This window comes from Eretmochelys imbricata, chromosome 20 (genome assembly GCF_965152235.1).
Source record: "Eretmochelys imbricata isolate rEreImb1 chromosome 20, rEreImb1.hap1, whole genome shotgun sequence".
NCBI classification, from domain to species: Eukaryota; Metazoa; Chordata; order Testudines; family Cheloniidae; genus Eretmochelys; species Eretmochelys imbricata.
Window position 1 is genome coordinate 13326542 of NC_135591.1, and position 17639 is coordinate 13344180.

General features: G+C 63.9%; 1 protein-coding gene across 1 annotated transcript in view; it reads left to right on the forward strand.

Annotated features, from left to right (window-relative positions):
• The window catches only part of ZNF385A (zinc finger protein 385A), a 54396-nt gene that overhangs the window by 13454 nt on the left and 23303 nt on the right, over positions 1-17639 (forward strand). The window contains 2 exon segments of the mRNA XM_077838918.1: positions 14697-14762; positions 14764-14808. Coding sequence (XP_077695044.1) covers positions 14697-14762; positions 14764-14808 — 111 coding nt within the window.

A 17639-nucleotide genomic window follows, 5' to 3' on the forward strand; every position in this document is an offset into this window, starting at 1 on the left:
GCTTTAGACAGCGAGGACCCTTCCTGTCTCTCTCACTTGCGCTGGGGCCTGGGAGCCCCTGGCTCGGTGTGGGGAACCAGCCAGCCCTTCACAGGGAGGGCTGGGAGAAGCATGTGTTCATCAGGCCTCAGCCCACAGGAGGGACTGCTGTTGCTGGAGATCAGAGGCCCATTACATTAGCGGTTATGTATAGATTACAATAATATATGAGCTGTTGGTGGAGCAGATGCCTGGCTTCCACAAGGGCCTGATTAGATCATTATGGCACCCAGCCGGCTCCCCGCCCAGCTGCGCTAGCTACACCTGGGCTCCCCCGTTCCATGCACCCCAGCAGGAGTGGCCTGCACCACGCAGCAGAGGGGCCACAGAGAGCCTCAGGCCCGTCCTGTTCTAGCGCGTTGGGGGGAGCTCCGGGTCCCCTGCTGTCTCTGGCTGCTGCATGGCAGAGGGGTCCCCGTGTGGGTCCGCGGTGGGGGGGAGAGCGTAGGGAGCAGGAACTTTGGCTCTTCCAGCCTGAAGGAACGAGGCCCTTGGGGGCTGGCGCTGCCCAGGCTGGGCGAAGGCCAGAGGCCAAGTGTTCAGGGAAGTGGGTTGAGCCATCTCGGACCCTGCTGCCATGGGCACCAGTCCCGACCCCCGTCCCCACAGTTAACCCAAGTCCCGCCTGGCAGGTAGGACCCAGCCGCCATCTGGGGCAGGGCCAGGGGCGTTGCGGCTCTCAGGCCCCCAGCGGTGCAGAGAGACCAGGGGCCCGTTCAAATGCGGCCGGGGAGTTGGGTCATTTGCCTCCCCAGCCAGCGCAGCTCCAGGGGGCGGATGGAAGCGCCCGGCCCCGCCGGATTGTGCCCCCGGGGCTGTACCGGGCTGAGCGCTCAGCGCCCTGCCCCCAGGTGCCCCCCGGGCTGAGCGCACGGCCCGGGCCGGCTCCACGGGCGGAGCGGAGCTTGGCGGCGCGCCGGGGTGGGCGCCTCTTGCTCGCTCCGCCCCGGGCCGGCGGCTCCGCCCGCTGCCGGGCTGCGCCGGGGACTCGGCCGGGATCAGCGCCGGGGCTGGGGGAGCGTGGCGTCGCCCCCGCCGGGCGGGGTAAGGGGGCGCGACGCGTTGCGGGACCGCCTCGCCGGAGGCCGCCCCGGGGGGCGGCAGGTGTCTCGGACGGGGGGTGCGGACCGTCCGGCTCCCGATCCCCCCCACTGTGCATTCATCCCCCAGGGTCCTTGCCCAGCCCCGCAAGGCCGGACGGTCGGACCCCCGCGCCCTTCTCCGGCCCCCGCTCCGTCCTCCTCGGCTCCCCGCATCCACCTGCACTCCTTTCCGCGTCCCGCAGCCCCCCCGTACCCCTCCCCGCAGCACACTGCACTCCGCCTGCCTCGCTGCAGCGCCCCCTGGCTCCCCGCAGCCCCCCTGCACCCCCTTCCCTGGCTCCCGCAGCCCCCCCCCCCTTTCCTGATGGTGATTTTGCTAATGTATTTTTGAGACGCAGAACGTGTTTCCCGTCTCCTCTGTGCTTGGGTCCCCGGGGGTGTCACCGCCCCACACCCTGCTCGGGCTCCCTCCATGGGGACCTCCAAGCGCCAGGCAGGCCCTCCTGCACCAGCGCTGCAGACTACCCTGAGCAGAGCGCCCCACTCCCACAGAGAGGTAGGGATCCCCCCGTGGCTGAGCCACCCCAGCTCCCATCACAGCATCCGGCAGCTGGTCCCTAGCTGTATCTGGGACCAGCCCAGCGGTTTGGTGTCTGCTCAGCCAAAGGCGGGTGGCTGGGTGGTGGGAGGTACCTTTGACTCCCAGGAAGCCCAAGGGGGTGCTCTCCTGTTCCACTTTCTTTGCAGTGCCCTCTGTGGGTTTTCACTGCCTACCAGGGGCTGTGGGAGATTTGGAAACGTGGTGACTGGCTTTGCTTTGCAGCCCCCAGGCAGATGGAGAATTGTCCCTGTTTTACAGCTAGGGAAACTGAGGCACAGAGATGGACTCACCCGAGATCGCTCAGCTGATACTGGCTTGTCAGGGATGCTGAGCCCACAAGATCGCAGCTACAAGGGGGCTCAACCTCTCTGGAAATCCATCCCTGGGACCCCCTGAGCATAGTGATCCCCTGTCCTAGCTACTGAACCCCACTCCTCTCTCAGAGCTGGGAACAGAACCCAGGAGTATTGACTCCCAGTTCCTTCCCCAACCACTAGACCCCACTCCCCTTCCCATACGTGAAACTAGAACCCAGGCATCCTGGCTCCCAGCCTCCTGCTCCGTACAGTGACAGAAGCTCTTGGAGGCGAGTGCGTGAGGAACGTGCTGGGGTGGGGGGGGGGAGGACTGTGTGTGAAAGCGGAACCGCAGGGGTCTTGTGGGGAGCACTTGCCAAGAGGGGCCTTTCCCAGGCAGCCATGCGAGTCTATCTGGGCGAAGAGCCCTCTGCTAGCCGGGTGTCTCTGCTAAAGCTCTTGAGAGTTGGCAGCTCTGGAGGTAATTCCCCTCCCCACCCCCAGAGGGGATGGCTCATGCCCCTCAGCCGGGGGCTGTGTGGGGAACTCAGCAGACCCCCCCAGCTCCACACACCCCCTGAAGGAGCCATTATAAACCAGCCCTTTCTCTTTTGCCCCGTCCAGCTAGGGCCTAGTCCCTGCTTGCTGGCAGCAATTCCCCCGACTCTGGCTCCTGAGAACCGGAACGCTGCATGACTGGTAATTGAGCTCCAATGCTTCAGCCTGCTGGCTCCTCGTTGCTGCGCCTGCTTTTAGAGGTGGGGTGAACTGAAGCAGAGAGAGGGGAAGGGACTGGCCAGGAAAAGAACCCAGGAGTCCGGGCTCCCAGCTCCGCCTCTCGCTGCTCCCGCACTGTGGTTTCACGCTGCCTGTTACCCAGACTCCTGTCCAGGCAGCGCTGTTAGGATATGCCTGGACAGACAGCCAGGGGAAGAGGTGAGGAGGCAGAGCGATGCAGAGCCGCAGCTCCGGAGCTGCAGTGGAGGATGCTCTTGCGCCGAGAGGGGCTGGGGACAGAAGCAGACAGAGAAAGCAGAGTGCAGCAGTGCCAAGTCCTTGGGCTGGTTTCTTTGGAACAGGGGCAGGGGATGACTCGGGCAGAGCCATTAGCACATCTAATCGTGGCCAGGAACATGAAAGGAGCTGCCCCGTTCCGGTCTGGGAGACGGGTCAGCGCCAGGGGAGCTATTCCTGACTCTGGGTTTATTCCAAGCCATTATGTACTAGCCCTGGGGAGTTGCTTGCTGGCTGTCGGTGACAAGATGTAGCTACATCCCCTTCCTGGTGGGCCAGCACCATGCTTTATAGGCTGTGTGATGCCTGCGGATGCCACTGGCCTCCATTCTGCTGCCCCCATTCCCAGGGCTGGCTTTCTGCTGGGTGGGAGTGTGGGAGGAGGGGAATTGTCACACGCTTCCAGGACCCTGCGGATCTTGCCGAGCTGTGGAAGCCCAAGGGCTGCCAATAATGAGATGGGCTGGTTTAATGTGCCTGTGAAATCTCGCCAGAGCCCAAGGGTCTCGTGGCTCTTTGCGCCCCAGTGAAATGCAGCCACCTCTGGGGTGGAGCTCTGCAGGCAGCAGCGAGGAGAGGGGGAGCCTCTGGGAGAGCAGGCAGGGGCAGGATTCAAAGCGGGCCTCCCAGGCGTGCCATGATTCTACCAGCCTGTGCCACCGTGTGGAATTGTGTTTTGCTAATCCACTCGGGGTGCCCACACCAGGCACTGACCAAGAAAGACAGGCCTGGCCATGTGGGGGAAACTAGCCAATGATAGCGCATTCAAATATTACCCCTGGGGAGCTCTTAGCTCAGCCTCGCTCCTTTAAAGCAAGTGAACCCAGCCCTCCCTCCCATGCCAGCCTGTCTCTTCCCACTGCCCAGGAAGTGGCTAGATGGCTAGAGCACAGGACTGGGAGTCAGGACCCCTGGGTTCTATCGCCAGCTCTGGGAGGAGGGTGGGGTCTAGTGGTTAGAGCAGGGGCTGGGAGTCAGGATTCCTGGGGCCTGTTCCTGGCTCATGCTGTGACCATGCGCTCATCCCTTCATGTGCCTCAGTTTCCTCATCTGTCCCAAGAGGGTAATGGAGCCTCCTGGCGTCAGAGTACAGGGCTTTGCTTCCCCATTTGCAAAGTGCTGTGAGGGCCTGTCCCGGATCCCAGGATCAGTGCTACACCCCAGCTTTGGGATAGGCCTTTGGAAGGACCCCTTTGATGTGCTGGACATCTCACTTCCTCCAGGGCAGCCATAGGGCCTTCCAGCCTCCTGAGACGGATTGTCAGGGCTCTAGCCCTCCTGCCCTCTGAGCTCTGCTCAGAGACTCCACCTGAGCCAAGCTCCTGGTGCAGCAGGGTCCCCACCTCAGGGCTGGACGCCCCTCCATCACCTCCCCCAGCCCAGCTGTGTCCCCTGGAGCCCAGCACTGTAGTCCTCAGCCAGGGGCCCCGCCAAGCTGTAGGCCAGGCTCTGTCTGTCAGTCTGCCCTCCTTGGTGAGAGCCTCAACTCCTTCCAGCAGCCAACTCTTATCCACACACCTTCGCTGTCTTTTGTTCTCTGCTGGGTCTGTGCCCAGCTTCCCTGGGGTGAGGGGGGGAATCCATTTCCCTGGGGTGCTGGGAGTCAGCGTCCTGGTGTTTGGCTTTGCCATTGTCTTCACAGATTCATCATTGATGAGGGGTCGCCTCGGCCAGTCCTTTTTAATGACCCATCCCAACTCAGGCCGCCAGTGACATTGGTCTCCCCGCCTGCCCTGAGAGCAAACAGTCCCTTCCCCCACTTAGTAGCCATGTGAAATACAGGGGAAACTGAGGCACACAGGGGCTTCCTAAAAACATTATTGAAAATTCCCCCTTGGCGCTCTGGGCCAGGCGGGGAGGGGGTTTGAGCCCAGCCGTAGGGCTGTGTGCGGGACTTGGGCCATGCTGCTAGGCTAGGCGGGGAGATGGGGGGACAGCAAGGCCGGCATGATGGCATGGGCGCCAGCTCTTGTGCCCATCCAGTGAGGTTTGAAAGTGTTTGGCTGCTAATCGAGACGTGGCAGGAGGCTTTCCCATGGGAGCGAGTCCAGGACTGGGCCGCCGTGGCTAGAGAGAGGAAGGACCCTCTGAGCCCTAGGCTGGATTTCACTGTCACGGAAGGACATGGCTCCTTTCCTAAGGGTGGGTGGAAAGACGGGCAGGGCTGTGGGAGCTGGCTGCCCCTGTGATACTAGCATCCAGGGGACTGCCCCCGGCTGGGCCATTGACACATCCTGCCAATGATGGGAGCAGCCCAGCCCTGGTGGGTCTGTGCAGGACCCAGTGGTAGGGTCCCTGTGATATCCCAGCTTGTGTATGTAGGAGATGTGCTGCCCCCTAGAGGCTGGGCCTGCTACTGCTGCTGTGTTGTGGAGCTGGAGGGCTTGGGTTCTAGTCCCAGCTTGGGGCTGGTAATGCCTGGGTGGGGCCTGGAGCATGCAGGACAGTTATAGATCAAGGGGGGCTGAGACTCTCGGTAAGCCCCTCGTCTGCCCAGGGGAGGGGGCTGTGACCCAATGGCTTAGGGCAGAACTGACAACGGGGCGGGGATTAGTTCCATGCTGCGGGACGGACCAGGAAGAGCGGCTGAGCCTTCCCAGGGTGGATGGGAGCTCGGCACCCCTTGGCTGGCCTCGGCCCTGGGAAGGGGCACAGCGGGAACAGCGTGTCCCCGCGCTGCTGGCCAGGCTGGCGAGGTGCCAAGGCTCCTGGACCCAGTTCTGTTCCAGTTTGGGCTGGTGGTGAGGACAGGGGCCATGTCAGGACTCTTTCCTGTCTCTGCTACTGGCTTTGTGTGACCCTGGACTGTGCTTGGACTGGAACGTGGAGGACATGGGCATGGTCCCCTCTTACCAGGGTTCCCTCACCCTGGCCGAAGGGGATGTTGGTCTGGGAGCAGCAGGGCCAGGGCCCCCAGTGGAGGGAGCTGGTGCTGGGCTTGGTGCAGCCGAGGGGCCAAAAGCTGTGTGGGGAGCTCGGCCCTGGGGGTGTGGGCTAGCAGGGATCCCTACCCAGAGGCTGCAGTCGGTGTGAAAGGGCCCTGGCAGCCCCAGAGCTTGCTCCCTTCCCTGCATTGCAGGTCTGGGGCCTCCAGGCTTTGCTGCCACACATGCATCCTTCTCCCTCAGCAGCCAGCGGGCATCCCTCCCCCAGGGCCAGATCCTTTCACCCCCGAGCGGCCCCACTGCATGGGCTGGATCTGCAGGCTCCCAAGTCACCTTTCCAGGCTGCACCGGACTGACAGTGCACCTCCCTCCTCCAGTGCAGGTGACTCTGGCAGAGGCCTTAGTGCTCCTGGGGTGGGGGGAACAAAGCTGGGGCTCCACAAGGCAGGGTAGGTGGGGGGAACAGATCCAGGGCTCGGCGGGGTGGGGGGGAGCAGGTCTGGGTTCCGTGGGGCAGGGGGAGCGGAGCTGGGGCTCTGTGGGGTGCAGCGGAGCGGAGCCAAAGATCCATTGCAGGGAACATACAAGGCTCATTACTGTGGCTGCTGCCCTCCCCCCCCGCAGCTCTCTCTGTTTTAGCCTGGGCTGTGGCTGGCTGGGGGGGGACGGGGGCCAGTTTGGTGGGTGGGGGCACAGGGGGTGCTTGGTTGGCTCAACTCAAGGCTAGATGAGGTGGAGGCAGAAATCTCTGGTCTCTGCCCCCCACCCCAACTAGCACCCTGTAGTGGGGGTGCTGGGAGGGACGATCCATGGGGAGCTGGCTGTGTCGGGGAGGGTGGGCTGGGTGTGGCCTCTGACCAGATAAACCCCCTAATCCCCTGGGAGGGAGCGTGCAGATGTTCGCTCTGGCCCTGTGCCCCATGGCTCAGCGCCCCCTAGTCTGCTGTGGGAGCCCCGTGCCGGATTAGCTGAGTGGAAATCTGCCTGCCGTGGTTAACCCTCAGTGCTCCTGGCTCTGCCCGTCAGCAGGACCTGAGGAGGGGTGGGGGGAATTAAATACTAGGAGACAGGTGGCCAGGGAGCCAAGGGGGCATGTGCAAATTACCGCCCAGGGCTGCATGGAGCTGGGAGGGAGATGTTCCCGTAGGCAGCGCCCTCGGCTCAGGACAGCAGGAGCCTGCAGCGAGACGGCCTCTGGGTCCTGGCGCAGAGAGTGCCAGGCCCATACCCAGGCTTTGTTGTGGGGGCTTGTGGAGGCTGCCCTGCAGCTCCCCTTGTGCTCCCCTCGGAGAGGAAGGGTGGCCTGGTGTCTAGCACGCTCCTCTGTCCATTTAGGAGACCTGGGTTTGCCACAGACGTTCTCTTTGAGTTTGGCCAAATCCGACCCATTGCTCCTTTCCAGAGTCAGCCGCCCCATGGGGCCCTGCAGCCAGCACCCAGGGTCACACAACAGGGCAGTGGCAAGAAGGGAACCCAGGAGTCCTGACTCATCCCTGCTCTAACAACAAAGCTGCGCTCCCTCCCCTGCTGGGCATGGAATAGAACCCAGGGTCCTGGCTCCTTGCCCGCCTCCCTGCCCTAGTTAATAGGTCTCTGGGTCGCAGCTGCTTATCTGGTTACAAGGAACATGGGTGGGGCTGGTGGGATGTGTCGGGGAGGATCTGGGCTGCGAGGGTCCCAGCGTGGGGTGGGGTGTAAGCATGAGGGTGTGCCCAGCCTGGGTTGGGGCCGGGGGCATTGTCCTCCATACAGTACAGAATCGTGCTTTGTTCAGTTCTGTCTTATGGCCCCTGTCACTGTGGCATCTGGATGCATCACAGGCTTTATCCCCAAACTCTCCTGTGAGGTTGGGCTGGGCAGGACCTGAGCTGGGCAGGGCAGGATAGGACTGGGCTACGCTGGCCAGGGCTGTCATCCCCATGTCCCAGAGGGGAGCTGGGGCCCAGAGGGGCTGCCTGAGTCTCCAGGGCCACCAGGGCAGTCGGTGGCAGATCAGGAAGTTGAACCTGTTGTCCCACAGCCCAGGCAAGCCCTCTAACCACTGGGCCAGCCTTCCCCCATTCCCCTTTGTCTGCACCTTTTCCTGAGGCTGGAACCCCGGGTTCATGGCCAGATCTGGGGGCTGAGCGGGAGCTCAGAGGGGTGCTGGTGACCCAGCCAGGCCAACCCCAGCCCACCACTTGGGGCTGCAGCTGAGGCTTAAATCCCCAGCTCTGGTTGTGCAGACACAGATGCTGCTGCTCCCCCTCCCCAGCGCTGGGGTGTGAACCCCGGGGAGAGGCTGGACTCCAGCTCTGAGAGCAGCACTCCACCCCCATCCTCCCGGCTGGCTCCGGAACTTCTTCACTTCCTGTCCTAAAGTGGGTGGGGGTGCTGTTGGGAGCTGTTTGAACAGCTGCCCTGTGAAGCGAGTGGAGCTCCCAGGGGCTGGGGAGGAGAGGAGCCAGGCCGGCCGCGGCTCTGTCCCGAAAGCCGGGGCTGGCCCTGAGTTCCAGCCCTCGCCACACGTGAGCAGCAGAGCAGCCCCTCTCCTCCCGGGCTGCTGGGAAGGGCAGGACAGGGCCAAGGAGGGAAATTCCTCTCGCGCTAGCGAATGCTGGAACAGCTGCCGGGCTTGGCTGGGAGCGCGATGGCTCAGCTGCCCTGGTGACCTTCCAGCGCTCAGCATGGGGGAGATTGCGACTGCAGGGAGCCGAATGCATCGCCTGCCCCAGCCCCTCCAGCTCCTGGGGCCACTCAGCCTCCACGGGCAGCTCATGAGCTAAGCAGGGCACCTGGCATCCCTGCCTGCATGGGAGAGCTAGGAAAACCCATCTGCTGGGGGCTCAGCAGGGGGCGCTCTCCCCTCACTCAGAGCTGAACATGGTGAGGTGCTAGGGGGCGCTGTGCTGCAGGGGGCTGGATGGGGGCTCAGCAGGGGGCGCTGTGCTGAAGAGGTCCGGACAGGGGCTCAGCAGGGGGCGCTCTCACCTCCCAATCAGGGCTGAACCCAGTATAGTCTTGGGGGGCGCTGTGCTGCATGGAGTGTGGTGGGGGCTCAGCAGGGGGGCGCTCTCCCATTGTAGTCAGTTCTGAACCTTGCACAGCTCTATGGCCGCTGTGCTGCAGGCAATGCGTAGGGGGCTCAGCAGGGGGTGCTGGGCTGCAGGCAGCTGGGCAGGGGCTCAGCAGGGGGCGCTGTGCCCTCATAGTCGGGGCTGAACCCAGTGTCCCAGTATGGGGCTCAGGGCTGCTATTTGTCAAATGAGTTGTCAAAGCGGGGCACCAGTCACCTCTGGCCATTGCAGATCCCCTGTGTGATCCCGAACAAGCTGGGTGGGAACATCCCATCTCCCCCTGTGTTTTCAGTTAGGTACGTCACTATCCTTCATGTCCTGCCCTAGTCTGTTGTGCAGCGATGCTGTGTGCGGTTCACGCTGGCTGTGCCCCACCCCTGAAACAGATGCATTTCAGCATGGGGTTAAGGGGGGGTTGAGGTAGCTAGTACTGTGGAAGTCCATTAAAATCAATTCGGGGGGTGTATGTAGAGGGACCCCTCCTTCCCCAGGGAGTGGATCAGGGAGAGTCAGGCACAGGAGTGGGGTAAGCAGGCAGTTGAGAAGGTGAGGAGCAGAGGGGGAGCAAGGAACAGGCTGGGGTGGGTCAGAAGTGCTGGGTGAGAGCCGTGGGGCAAAAGCTGTGGTGTAGGCTGGGGGAGAGGCAGGCTGGGGTGTGCTGGACAGAGGAGGTTTATGTGGGCAGGACAGGTCCATGCCTGCAGGGGGGTGGGGGAAGATAGGCCTGTGTGTGCTCAGAAGTGGGAGGGACAGGGCTATGTGTGCAGGAAGGAGGGTTGGGGGGCTGGCCTAGTCATGCTGGGAGGGGATGTAACCTCTGGCCCCCAGGGGGTTGGGGGTCCCTGGCACAGAACGCTGGATGGTAGTGCTGGAGATGGCTGGAGGTGTAGAATCATAGAATAATAGAATCATAGAATATCAGGGTTGGAAGGGACCTCAGGAGGTCATCTAGTCCAACTCCCTGCTCAAAAGCAGGACCGATCCCCAATTAAATCATCCCAGCCAGGGCTTTGTCAAGCCTGACCTTAAAAACTTCTAAGGAAGGAGATTCCACCACCTCCCTAGGTAACGCATTCCAGTGTTTCACCACCCTCCTAGTGAAAAAGTTTTTCCTAATATCCAACCTAAACCTCCCCCCCTGCAACTTGAGACCATTACTCCTCGTTCTGTCATCTGCTACCATTGAGAACAGTCTAGAGCCATCCTCTTTGGAACCACCTCTCAGGTAGTTGAAAGCAGCTATCAAATCCCCCCTCATTCTTCTCTTCCTCAGACTAAACATCCCAGTTCCCTCAGCCTCTTCTCATAAGTCATGTGTTCCAATCCCCTAACCATTTTTGTTGCCCTTCGCTGGACTCTTTCCAGTCTTTCCACATCCTTCTTGTAGTGTGGGGCCCAAAACTGGACACAGTACTCCAGATGAGGCCTCACCAATGTCGAATAGAGGGGGACGATCACGTCCCTCGATCTGCTCGCTATGCCCCTACTTATACATCCCAAAATGCCATTGGCAACAAGGGCACACTGCTGACTCATATCCAGCTTCTCGTCCACTGTCACCCCCAGGTCCTTTTCTGCAGAACTGCTGCCGAGCCACTCGGTCCCTAGTCTGTAGCAGTGCATGGGATTCTTCCGTCCTAAGTGCAGGACTCTGCACTTGTCCTTATTGAACCTCATCAGATTTCTTTTGGCCCAATCCTCCAATTTGTCTAGGTCCCTCTGTATCCTATCCCTGCCCTCCAGAATATCTACCTGTAGCACAAGGTGCCCCCCACCCCCGACTCCGTGGGGGTGTCAGAGCTGGGCTCCGTGGGGGTGGTAGTGCCAGGCTCGGGGTGGGGGGGATGGTGGGGCCGGGCTCTGGGGGAGGGGTGTGGTAGGACTGGGCTCTGGGGGGTGGTAGCGCCAGGCTCTGGGGGGTGGGGGGTGGTAGGACTGCGCTCTGGGGGGTGGTAGGGCCGGGCTCTGGGCGGGCAGGATGGTAGTGCTGGGCTCAGGGAGGAGGGGGGGATGGTAGCGCCAGGCTCTGGGGTGGGGGGTGGTAGTGCTGGGCTCTGGGGGTGGGTGGGATGGTAGCGCCGGGCTCTGGGATGGGGGGGTGGTAGGACCAGGCTCTGTAGGGGTGGTAGCGCCGGGCTCTGGGGGGGTGGGATGGTAACGCTGGGCTCAGGGAGGAGGGGGGGATGGTAGCGCCAGGCTCTGGGGTGGGGGGTGGTAGTGCTGGGCTCTGGGGGTGGGTGGGATGGTAGCGCCGGGCTCTGGGATGGGGGGGTGGTAGGACCAGGCTCTGTAGGGGTGGTAGCGCCGGGCTCTGGGGGGGTGGGATGGTAACGCTGGGCTCAGGGAGGAGGGGGGGGGATGGTAGCGCCGGGCTCTGGCGTGGGGGGTGGTAGTGCTGGGCTCTGGGGGTGGGTGGGATGGTAGCGCCGGGCTCTGGGATGGGGGGGTGGTAGGACCAGGCTCTGTAGGGGTGGTAGCGCCGGGCTCTGGGGGGGTGGGATGGTAACGCTGGGCTCAGGGAGGAGGGGGGGGGATGGTAGCGCCGGGCTCTGGGGTGGGGGGTGGTAGTGCTGGGCTCTGGGAGCGTGGGATGGTAGCGCCGGGCTCTGGGATGGGGGGGTGGTAGGGCAGGGCTCTGGGGGGGTGGGATGGTAGCGCTGGGCTCTGGGATGGGGGGGTGGTAGGACCAGGCTCTGTAGGGGTGGTAGGGCCGGGCTCTGGGGGGGTGGGATGGTAACGCTGGGCTCAGGGAGGAGGGGGGGATGGTAGCGCCGGGCTCTGGGGTGGGGGGGTGGTAGTGCTGGGCTCTGGGGGGGTGGGATGGTAGTGCCGGGCTCTGGGATGGGGGGGTGGTAGGACCAGGCTCTGTAGGGGTAATAGCGCTGGGCTCTGGGGGGGGGTGGGGTGGTAGGGCCGAGCTCTGGGGGGGTGGGATGGTAACGCTGGGCTCAGGGAGGAGGGGGGGGATGGTAGCGCCAGGCTCTGGGGTGGGGGGTGGTAGTGCTGGGCTCTGGGGGGGATGGGGTGGTAGGGCCGGGCTCTGGGGGGGTAGGATGGTAAAGCTGGGCTCAGGGAGGAGTGGGGGGATGGTAGCGCCAGACTCTGGGGTGGGGGGGGTGGTAGGACCAGGCTCTGTAGGGGTAATAGCACTGGGCTCTGGGGGGGGTGGGGTGGTAGGGCCGAGCTCTGGGGGCGGGTGGGATGGTAGCGCCGGGCTCTGGCGTGGGGGGTGGTAGGACCAGGCTCTGTAGGGGTGGCTGCGCTGGGCTCGGGGGGGGGGGAGGAGGGCTTGGCCAGCCAGTCAGCGTCGCACGGCTTTGTCACCACCCAGAGCGCTGCGTTCACTAATCATTCGGGGTAAAAGCTGGAATAAACAAAATACAGCCAATGGGAAAGTGGCGCGTTCAGTGCACGGCGATGTGTGGGGCTGAAGCAGTGGGTCTCGGGGTGCTCCCAGGACTGAGGCATTGCCCTAGGAGGGAGTGAGGCCTAGTGGACAGAGCAGAGGGCTGGGAGTCAGGATTGCTGGGATCTATCCCAGCTCTGGGAGGGGAGTGGGGTTTAATGGTCAGAGCAGAGGATGGGGGGGGCAGGATGCCTGGGTTCTATTCCTAGTTGTACCTCTGACCGACTGTGCGACCCATCCTCCCTCTGGGGCAGCCAGTATCGTGGCACCCAACAGAGTGTGTTGGGAGGAGTCTGACCTGCAAGCAGGGCCCAGACCCCTGGGTGGCAGCACATCCTGGGGTGGCAGTGGGGGACTAGGGCAGTGATGGGCCCCGGGGCAGGTGATGGGGGACTGGGGCAGGTGAGGGGCCCAGGGGCAAGTGATGGGGGACTAGGGTGGGTGAGGGGCCTCAGGGTGGGTGATGGGAGACTTGGGGGGTGAGGGGCCCAGGGGCAGGTGGTGGGGGACGAGGGCAGGTGATGGGCCGTGGGGTGGGTGATGGGGGACGAGGGCAGGTGAGGAGCCCCCATGGGGACTAGGGATGGTGATGGGCCCTGGAGCGGTGAGGGGCCTCAGGGCGGGTGTTGGGGGACTAGGGCAGGTGATGGGCCCTGGGGCGGGTGATGGGGGATTAGGGCAGGTGATGGGCCCTGGGGCGGGTGATGGGGGATTAGGGCAGGTGATGGGACCTGGCCTGGGGCAGGTGATGGGGGACGAGGGCGGGTGAGGAGGGACTAACGTGGGTGATGAGGGACTAGGGCAGTGATGGGCCCTAGAGCAGGTGAGGGCTCCCGGGGCAGGGGAGCCTGCCTGGGATGCTGGAGCGAGGGAAGTGGCCTGCAGGATCTGTGGGGACACCCTGCAAGTCCGGCCTCCCATCAGACACAGTCTGGAGCTGGATCCAGCCCCTACCAGCTCCTCCAGGGCTGAGGCGGCTGCATGTTCCCTGCCCATTCCCTGCCCGGCGACCCTGCTTCCCAGAGGGGACTGAGCCAACCGAGGCCTTCTCCTGAGCTCCCTTCCCGGACTTCAGCATCAGGAGCTGCAGGCTGCCCTGGGGTGGGGGTGAGATAGCGGGGTCCCTGCAGGGGCCTATATCTCGGCAGCCAGCCCCCCGGTTCTGGCACATCCCCATTCCCGGCACCCGCAACTGGCGCCCGCCCCCGCTCCCTGCAATCATAGGATGTGTTTGCAGCTGGAATTTTAATATGCGCCAGTTACTGCAGCAAATGGAAAGTGGTGGGGCTGGGGGAAGCGCAGGTGGCAGGGCTGGTGGCACTGGGGATCAGCAGGGGCAGAGCTGGGCCCTTGGGGGTGCTGAGGCGGGCAAGGTGCTAGGTTGGAGGCTTTGGGGAGGGCAGGGTGCTAGGGTGTGTATCTGGGTGGGAAGGAGGAGCCCCCAGAGTGTGTATCAGAGGCAGGAGAGCCATGGTTGTGGGGAGGGGGAGCTACCAGCGTGTGTATTGGGGGAGGGCAGGGGGACTGTGGCTGGGGGGGAGGGGCAGCTGCCAATGTGTATTGGGGCAGGGGGGCAGTGGCTGGGGGAAGGGGAAGCTGCGAGCGAGCCAGCATGTGTACCAGGGGAGCAGCCAGCGGGGGCTGTGGTTGGAGGGAGGGTGAACTGCCAGCTCCCCCAGGAGCGAGGGAGGGGCCCAAGGTGGAGCTGGGTCGCGGGGGAGCTGTTTGGATCTAGGGCTGGGCTGACCCATTACAGAGACTCCGTGCATCCCTGTCGGGGGAGCGCTGGGCTGTACGCTGCTCAGGGGGCAGGGGAGCCCAACATGGGCAGGGGAGGGAGCAGTCTGTCTGCAGATGATGAATGGACGGCTGGCTGAATGTCTTCTAATGTTTAGGCAGGTAACAGCCTACTGCTTCTGCCAGCTAATGGGGCGACCCCTGGAGCTCATGTGGTGGGAGGGGGCCGGGGGTCCATTCCCTCCATGCATTGGCCTGCTGGCTGCATCCCCTGCTCCACTACCACCCTGCCCATGGACACTGGCAGAGCTGGGAGGTGGGGCCGGGGTAGCTGGGGTGGATCACTGAGCTCCCTCTATGAATGGTGGGGCCAGGGGTAGCTGGGGTGGGTCACTGAGCTCCCTCTATGAATGGTCAGCAGGGCCCCAGTTGGTGATATTTCTTGTTGGAGAGAGAGACCCACCCATGGGAGTTTAGTCCAGCTTCCCTGGGAGCAGTTCCCCCAGTTGCTGCAGGAGGAGACCCCCCAGGTAGGGCAGGCAGAGCCCCCAAAGTTGTGCCCAGGGCTCTGTGGGTGCCCAGCTCCCCGTGGCTCCTCACAGCATCACTCTCCCCACAGATGGATCCAGTGCAGAAGGCGGTGATTAACCACACCTTCGGGGCACCCCTCAGCAAGGCCCGGCGCCCCCGTCATCTCCTGCAACGTCTGCCAGATCCGCTTCAACTCAGAGGTGGAGTCCCCTGCTGCATCAGCTCCTGGCAAAGGCCCCCTGCCCCATGAGCGGGATCGCCAGCCCCAAGGCAGCTGGACCCAGAACCTATCGCAGATCCACAGCTGGGTGCTGTGGCCCCAGCTTTGGACCAGTCTCCGGGAGGCCCCCCTTCAGTGACCCAGTCCCCCTAGGGTGTCACTCTTCCCCCAGGGGCAAGCCACACGGCTTCACTGCGGATCTCAAGGCCTTCACCCTGTGGGCCAGCACCACAGGGATGCCCGGCCAGCGCAGCCACACAGGCAGGGTTCTTGGCTTACTTGGACCGGGGTCCTTGGCTAGCAGAGTCCATCGTGGGCAGCCCAAGCCCTCTGAACCCCCCCACTCCTGCAGCAGCCAGCACTTAGCCCCAGCCTGGGCTCCCGAGCGGCAGGGGCTCAGCCCCCTCTGCAGAGGCGGGAGTCCGTCTCTCTCTGGGGCCTTGGTTGCTAGGTGGCCATGTCGCGGCAATTGGGTTTGCCCTGAGGTGGAGATCAAGGCCCAGACAGCTCGGTGATACCCACCTGCATCTTAGCCTGCCCCCGAGAGCAACACAGGCCTCCCCCCATCACTAGGGAGCAGTGTTGCACATAGGGGAAACTGAGGCACAGCTCAGCTTCTTAAAAATATTACCCAAACTTCCCGCTTGGTCACAGGGCTGATGAGGGCTCGGCTCTGCTTGGACCCCAGGGACGTGACCCAAGGTGGGGGATGCAGAGCTGGTCTGGGTCTCACAGGAGGAGCGGGCCAGGGCCAAGCTGCACCAGGCCAGGAAGGGGACTGTTCAGACCCGGCTGGCTCCTCGACCACCAATGGACGTGGGAGCTGCTGAGAGCTCGTCTGTCTGTCCTGTGTGTTCCCTAGTGGGTGGGATGGGGTCAGACCCTTTCCCCTCCCCCTACAGCCTGGCCCCTGTCTGACACTGACCTTCCCCCTGGGGCTCACTCTAAATCCTTGTTCCTTTGGCCCTGTTGATCCCTCCTTCATTCCAGGGGGTAAACTGAGTCACAGAGTGAGTGGCTCGTGTGTGAGCACATAGGAATTCAGTGACAGAACAAGGATAGGATCAGGAGTCCTGGCTCACCTCACCCGCTCTAACCACTCAGCTCCACCTCCTCAGACTCCAGCAGGGTGGTGGGAGGTTGGGAGGGGAACGCTGGCTGGTGGAAGCTCGCGGGTTAGGACACCGGGGTTCTCTTCCCAGCTCTCTCGCTGGCTCAGCGTGACCTTGGCTGGTGCTGGCCCCCGCGCTGGGCCTGACGTTCCCTGCCTGTAACGGATCCACAGTCACCCTGCCCTGCCCAGGAGCACTGTGGGACCCGTGCGGAAAGTGCTGTCCGGCAGGCAGTGTGTGTGTGCGTGGGGGGGGTTGGGGTGTGGGGGGTGCATGGAGGGAGCAGTCAGGGTGCGGCCCAGGGGTCAGCACTGACTGGGAGGGAAGAGCCCCTGACCGAGCCCTGCACCACTCCCCCCAGCACAGTGCCCCCTTGCGCCGGGTTCAGCACTGACCGGGAGGGGAGACCCCCGACGAAGCCCCCTCCCCCCAGCACAGCACCCCCTAGCATCAGGGTCAGCACTGACCAGGAGGGGAGAGCCCCCGACGAGCCCCTCCCCCCAGCACAGCGCCCCCTTGCACTGGGTTCAGCACTGACCGGGAGGGGAGACCCCCTTCCCCAGCACAGCGCCCCAGGGTCAGCACTGACAGGTGAGAGGAGTGCCCCCGACTGAGCCACCCTCCACTCCCTCCAGCACAGTGCCCTCTAGCGCCAGGGTCAGCCCTGACCAGGAGGGGAGAGCCCCCGACGAGCCCTCTCCCCCCAGCACAGCACCCCGGGGTCAGCACTGACTGGGAGGGGAAAGCGCACCTTGCTGAGCTCCCACCCCTCCGAGCACCCCTGGGCTCTGTTCTGTTGCTCAGCCCTGCCCCGGCTCCGCTCCCCACTGCGTCAGGCCCTGGGGCCAGGGTCTCGGGGGCGGGGTTATTTGCTGCTCTCTGGTTCAAGCTGGGCTGGAGTGGGTTGGTGGTGGGGCCCAGCTGGGGCGAGGCACGTCCGAGGCTGGGCCCCTTGGGCAGAGCCCAGGGAGTGGGGTACCAGGGGCTAGCAGTGCCCCCTGCAGGCTGGGCACCACTTTACCTGCATTGCCCCAGGCCAGCTGTGCAGAGCTAGTTCAGCAGGAGAGATATCGCCCCCCCTCCCCCCCCCCGCAGCATTGTCCTGCGTCAGTGCAGCTGTTATTCCTGTCTGCTCCGGCAGCCAGGCCAGGATCTGCTCCCAGCCCCCGGCTGGCCGCTCCAGAGGAGGTGTGGGAGGGGGATCTCCTCCCTGCAGGATGCACTTAGAGCCCTTCGTCCCCCGGGGGTGCAGTGTGGGGCCAGCGGGTATCCACCAGAGTGAAGGGTGCCAGTCCCAGTGGGGGATGGGGGCGGCTGCTGCCACAGCTGTCCTTTGGCACAAGGCACTGGAAGTTTAAACCCTCCGAAACATGACCCGAAAACGGGTGACGTCTTCCCACGGGCACCAACGCCCCACAGCCAGTCCCATGGCCAGCCCCACGGGCTGCCAGCAGCACCAGGGCACCGGCAGATCTGGGGGGAGCCCAGGGCTGAGATAGCAGGGGCTGCAGGTCGGGATTGAGGGGCACCGGCAGAGCTGGGGTGGGGGCCGGAGCCCAGGGCTGAGATAGCAGGGGCTGCAGGTCGGGATTGAGGGGCACCGGCAGATCTGGGGGGAGCCCAGGGCCTGAGATAGCAGGGGCTGCTGGTCGGGATTGAGGGGCACCGGCAGAGCTGGGGTGGGGGCTGGAGCCCAGGA